This window comes from Myotis lucifugus, unplaced genomic scaffold (assembly GCF_000147115.1).
Source record: "Myotis lucifugus unplaced genomic scaffold, Myoluc2.0 scaffold_28, whole genome shotgun sequence".
Classification (NCBI taxonomy): domain Eukaryota; kingdom Metazoa; phylum Chordata; class Mammalia; order Chiroptera; family Vespertilionidae; genus Myotis; species Myotis lucifugus.
Genome location: NW_005871076.1, coordinates 4,827,110 through 4,832,710, shown reverse-complemented (window position 1 = coordinate 4,832,710; position 5,601 = coordinate 4,827,110). Strand labels below are relative to the sequence as shown.

The 5,601-nt window shown below is 45.0% G+C and overlaps 1 protein-coding gene across 1 annotated transcript; it reads left to right on the top strand.

Moving 5' to 3' along the window:
- The first annotated feature begins 412 nt into the window (after nt 1-412).
- LOC102420207 (protocadherin alpha-1) lies at nt 413-2,840 on the top strand. Its single transcript, XM_023752061.1, is given in 4 exon segments — nt 413-2,122; nt 2,125-2,169; nt 2,171-2,278; nt 2,280-2,840. Coding segments are annotated over 4 exon segments (2,424 nt in total).
- The last annotated feature ends 2,761 nt before the right edge of the window (nt 2,841-5,601 follow it).

Genomic DNA, 5,601 nt, shown 5'->3' with positions numbered 1-5,601 from the left:
TGTATATCGTGATTTTCCCAAATGCAACTGTAATATTTTTTGTGAAAACAGCTAAAGGAAAATATTGAATTACATACTCTAAAGTGACACTTGAAATGTCTGGGCCTTTAAAAGGATATAAAATTGAAAATGATTGCCTTGCGTAAACTGCAAATGAATATGAGGCTATTTTGGAAATCAATGAATAGATCTAAGAATCTACAGTCAGCCACATGATGTCGCTGTATACCACAAAATCTTGTCAGTGGGAATGTATGATCGCCAACACTAAAGGAGGAAGCTCCATTTTGTCACCGCCCGAGAGAAGACAGAAACGCTGAGAGGAAATACTAAAAATATGAAGTAAAGAGACATGATTTTGAAGTAAGGTGAGAGGTACCGAGAGAGGTACGAAAAGTGTAGTGCTTCTGCGATGCTGTATCCCAGGCGAGGAGGCAAGGGAGCCCGGCGCCTGCTGCTCTCTCTTCTGCTTCTTGCAATCTGGAAGGCGGGGAGCAGCCAAGTCCACTACTCGGTCCCCGAGGAGGCCAAGCACGGCACCTTCGTGGGCCGCATCGCGCAGGACCTGGGGCTGGAGCTGGCGGAGCTGGTGCCGCGCCTGTTCCGGGTGGCGTCCAAAGACCACGGGGACCTTCTGGAGGTAAATCTGCAGAATGGCATTTTGTTTGTGAATTCTCGAATCGACCGCGAGGAGCTGTGCGGGCGGAGGGCTGAGTGCAGCATCCACCTGGAGGTGATCGTGGAGAGGCCGCCACAGGTTTTCCACGTGGAGGTGGAGGTGAAGGACATTAACGACAATCCACCAGTCTTCAGAGAGAGAGAACAAAGGTTATTTATTCCTGAATCTAGACAGCTGGGATCGCATTTCCCGCTAGAGGGCGCTGCTGATGCCGACATTGGCACCAATTCTCTGCTAACGTACACGCTCAGCCCCAGTGATTATTTCTCGTTGGATATACAGGCAAGTGATGAACTGAGTAAGTCACTTGCGCTTGAATTGAGGAAAGTTTTGGACAGAGAGGAAACACCAGAATTTCATTTATTATTGACAGCCACGGATGGGGGCAAACCTGAGCTGGAAGGTACAGTTCGCCTGCTGATAACGGTGCTCGACGTTAATGACAACGCCCCATTGTTTTCTCAGGCCGTGTACAGAGTCCATTTATTGGAAACTATAGCAAATGGGACATTGGTAACCACATTAAATGCCTCTGACGCTGACGAAGGTGTAAATGGAGAAGTTGTCTTTTTCTTTGGCAGTGATGTACCTGTGAACATTAGAAAGAACTTCAAAATTGATTCCAGCTCAGGAGAAATTAGGCTAATTGGTAAACTGGATTATGAAGAGACAAAATCCTACGAAATTCAGGTAAAAGCAGTTGATAAAGGAAGTCCTCCCTTGTCAAATCACTGCAAGGTTTTAGTGAAAGTGCTGGATGTAAATGATAATGCTCCGGAACTGGCGGTCAGGTCCTTGTCCTTGCCGGTCAGAGAGGACGCCCCCCTCGGCACCGTCATTGCCTTCATCTCCGTGTCCGACCGGGACTCCAGTGTCAACGGGCAGGTGACCTGCTCCCTGACACCGCATGTCCCCTTCAAGCTGGTGTCCACCTTCAAGAATTACTATTCGCTGGTGCTGGACAGCGCCCTGGACCGCGAGAAGCTGTCACACTACGAGTTGGTGGTGACAGCGCGGGACGGGGGCTCGCCTTCGCTGTCGGCCACAGCCAGCCTGTCCGTGGAGGTGGCCGACGTGAACGACAACGCGCCGCTGTTCGCGCAGCCCGAGTACACGGTGTTCGTGAAGGAGAACAACCCGCCCGGCTGCCACATCTTCACGGTGTCGGCGCGGGACTTGGACGCGCAGGAGAACGCGCTGGTGTCCTACTCGCTGGTGGAGCGGCGGGTGGGCGAGCGCGCGCTGTCGAGCTACGTGTCGGTGCACGCGGAGAGCGGCAAGGTGTACGCGCTGCAGCCTCTGGACCACGAGGAGCTGGAGCTGCTGCAGTTCCAGGTGAGCGCGCGCGACGCGGGCGTGCCTCCTCTGGGCAGCAACGTGACGCTGCAGGTGTTCGTGCTGGACGAGAACGACAACGCGCCCGCGCTGCTGCCGCCTGGGCTCCAGGCGGCCCGGGCGGTGCTGTGAGCGAGCTGGTGTCGGGGTCGGTGGGGCGCGGGCCACGTGGTGGCGAAGGTGCGCGCGGTGGACGCGGACTCGGGCTACAACGCGTGGCTGTCCTATGAGCTGCTGCCGGCGGCGGGTGGTGCGCGCAGCCCGTTTCCGCGTGGGGCTGTACACGGGCGAGATCAGCACGACGCGCGCCCTGGACGAGGCGGACTCTCCGCGCCAGCGCCTGCTGGTGCTGGTGAAGGACCATGGCGAGCCGGCGCTGGTGGCCACCGCCACTGTGCTGCTGTCGCTGGTGGAGAATAGCCAGGCGCCAAAGACCTCCTCGCAAACGTCTCCTGGCGCCGCGAACGCGGAGGCGGCGCTTGTGGACGTGAACGTGTACCTGATCATCGCCATCTGCGCGGTGTCCAGCCTGTTGGTGCTCTCGCTGCTGCTGTACACGGCTCTGCGGTGCTCGGCGCCGCCCACCGAGGGTGCGTGCGGGCCGGGGAAGCCCGTGCTGGTGTGCTCCAGCGCGGTGGGCAGCTGGTCGTACTCACAACAGAGGCGGCAGAGGGTGTGCTCTGGGGAGGGGCCTCCCAAGACGGACCTCATGGCCTTCAGCCCCAGTCTTCCTCCGGGTCCGAACATTTTGGAAGAAAATGAACACCCAGAAGTAAATTCGCAACATTCTGGTAATGTAAGTCCAACTTTCAAGCTTTGCCTTTAATGTTTTTTAATTTAACTTATATAATCACCTTTTAAAATGCGACTTTTTAGAATGTATTCAAAGTGTCCACTAAAATTGAAAGAAATCTTACCATTCAACACAGGTATTTATTTTATTATTTACAGCTGCATCCTGAATGGAACATAGAAATAACAACCACAACAAAAAAAATGTAGGGACAAATTGACATATTCTTTGAAAAAGCATCCTACTTAAAAAGAACACACAGAAAATACTATGTAGTCTTGATTACATTTAACACAGGATCTGAACTTAGTCAATTACAGTGACATTTTCAAGTTTATTACTTAATCTTGTAGTGAAATGTCAAGTCTTTGACCAAAATTAATTTCTCTTGCCCATTCGCATTACTATGTTCCCATAGCTATATTTCCTAATGTCCAGGCTTAGCGTTTCCTCCATAGACAATGTTTATTTATGGATCTATTCCACAAGCACATAACTCTCTTATATACTAAGCCCTGCTGTAGAACCTAGGGACAGAGCAACAGGGAAACAAGATAGGGAGGGTCTCTGGCTTGGGGGGGTGGGAGGGAGAACACATTGTATTTAAAATAAGTTTAAACCTGTGCTCACCTATTTAAAATAACAATTGAGTTATGAAAAGGCTTGGATTTGGTATAATATTGCTTTTTCCATTTTCTTTGTATAGCAGGGTGTTTATAAAGGGAGATGTTGTTCTATTCATAACTTTAAAAACTATTTTTATTGATTTCAGAGAGGAGTGGAGAGGGAGAGAGAGATAGAAACATCAACGATGAGAGTCATTGATGGGCTGTCTCCTGTGTGCCTCATACTGGGGATCAAGCCCACAACCCAGGCATGTGCCCTGACATGGAATTGAGCCTTGACCTCCTGGTTCGTAGGTCGATGCTCAACCACTGAGCCACGACAGCTGGGCTATTCATGACTTTTTAAAAAGAGGCAATAAAATGCTGACTGTTATCAGCAAGCTTTCTTAGAAACAAAGCAGATGAAGGTTTCCCCCTATCTATGTGAATAGTACTCAGAAAGTATATGTAATTCTCATTGCATCAGCTAAAGCAAAATATAGTCAAGTAGAGGAAAATGTCCTGGAAAGGTGAATTAAAATGATCAAACAATTGGGATGGATAGAGAAAACTATATTTTGAAGCTGAACTAAAAATCATAAATAGTATGGAAAACGTAAACATATATTTTCTTCTATCAAGCCAGAAAAACTCGAGTTACAAGCTGGTATTTGAAGTTAAACTGGCACAATTTATTTCTTGGAGAATTTATATAGGTTGAAAAAGTAGTTATCTAATAATGCTTCACAGAGAGGTTAACAATAAGATTATTAATGGAATTGAGCATCATTTAACGAATACCAATAGCCTTTTTTGAATTTGGCCTGAAGACATTCAGACATGCCTTCACATAAATACATTGGGATCACTGACAAAAAGAAAATTTTAGATTGATGCTCAACAGTTCTTTCTGTATATTGATTATTGTTGTAAAGGTAAAAAGTTTTCTGGGTTAGTTGAAGGTTTTAGCTTGAAGGTAAATCTCAAATATTGGTTAATGATCACTAAACTAAAAGAAGTGGGTTTAAAAAGGTGATTTTTAATGAAAAGGTAATTCTGGAATGGAGAACAAGATTATTGTGGAGAGATTTGTTACTTAGTATTTCTTTTTTTAAAAAAATATATTTTATTGATTTTTTAACAGAGAGGAAGGGAGAGAGATAGAGAGTTAGAAACATCGATGAGAGAGAAACATCGATCAGCTGCCTCCTGCACATCTCCTACTGGGGATGTGCCCGCAACCCAAGTACATGCCCTTGACCGGAATCGAACCTGGGACCTTTCAGTCCGCAGGCCGACGCTCTATCCACTGAGCCAAACCGGTTTCGGCTACTTAGTATTTCTTTAAACAAATAAATATGAATGGAATTCCCATTGGTAGTTAATATTCTTGTCTTTCAGAATCTTTGAGTAGTTAACACGACTTTCAATAGTTTCATCTTTCTTTATAAGATTTCTTTCAAAATGTATTATATTAATTCCTCTCTTCTTTTATAAAGACGAACCAGTTGTTTTATTTTCTTACTTTTTCACCTGTTCTTTCCTATGATTAATGGGTTATTCAAACAGTATTTTAGTATTAATAAAAACATAAAATAATATAGATTTATGGCAAAACTTATTCTTTAGTGTTTATTTCATGGTATATTTACATTTCAAATTAGTCAGTCATTTAGGAAATTTAATGACTGAAAAATGGTCAGATCCTCAGAACAGGAAGTTTTATATGATAAGATCTTTTACCAGATAATAATCATTGTTATGCAACTGGGTTAATTTTGGTTAATGTTAATTATCCATTAAAGTTAGTAGCTTCACAGCTTTGTTGTCTATCTGAAAACACTAGACAAGGATCATCATGCTGTACATACTGAGAATAACAGTTATTCTCATGTTTCTATGGAGGCTCCAATTTTCAAACACCCCAAGGGAAACAAAATCTTGTTAACCACATACATTATTATCTTTTAATTCTTCAATCTTGGTAGTTTTCGTTTCATGATTATGATTTTAGGAATTATAATGTTATTTTCAAGTTACCTTGGTATGATGATACCAGTGTGATTTCATTTGTGGGAAAGTATTATTTTTACATCACCTAAAATGCAAGGCAGGGCACTTGAGAAGACTAATTCTTGATATGTTCCTTCTCTAAAAAACAAACAAACAAACAAAACAACAAAAACCCA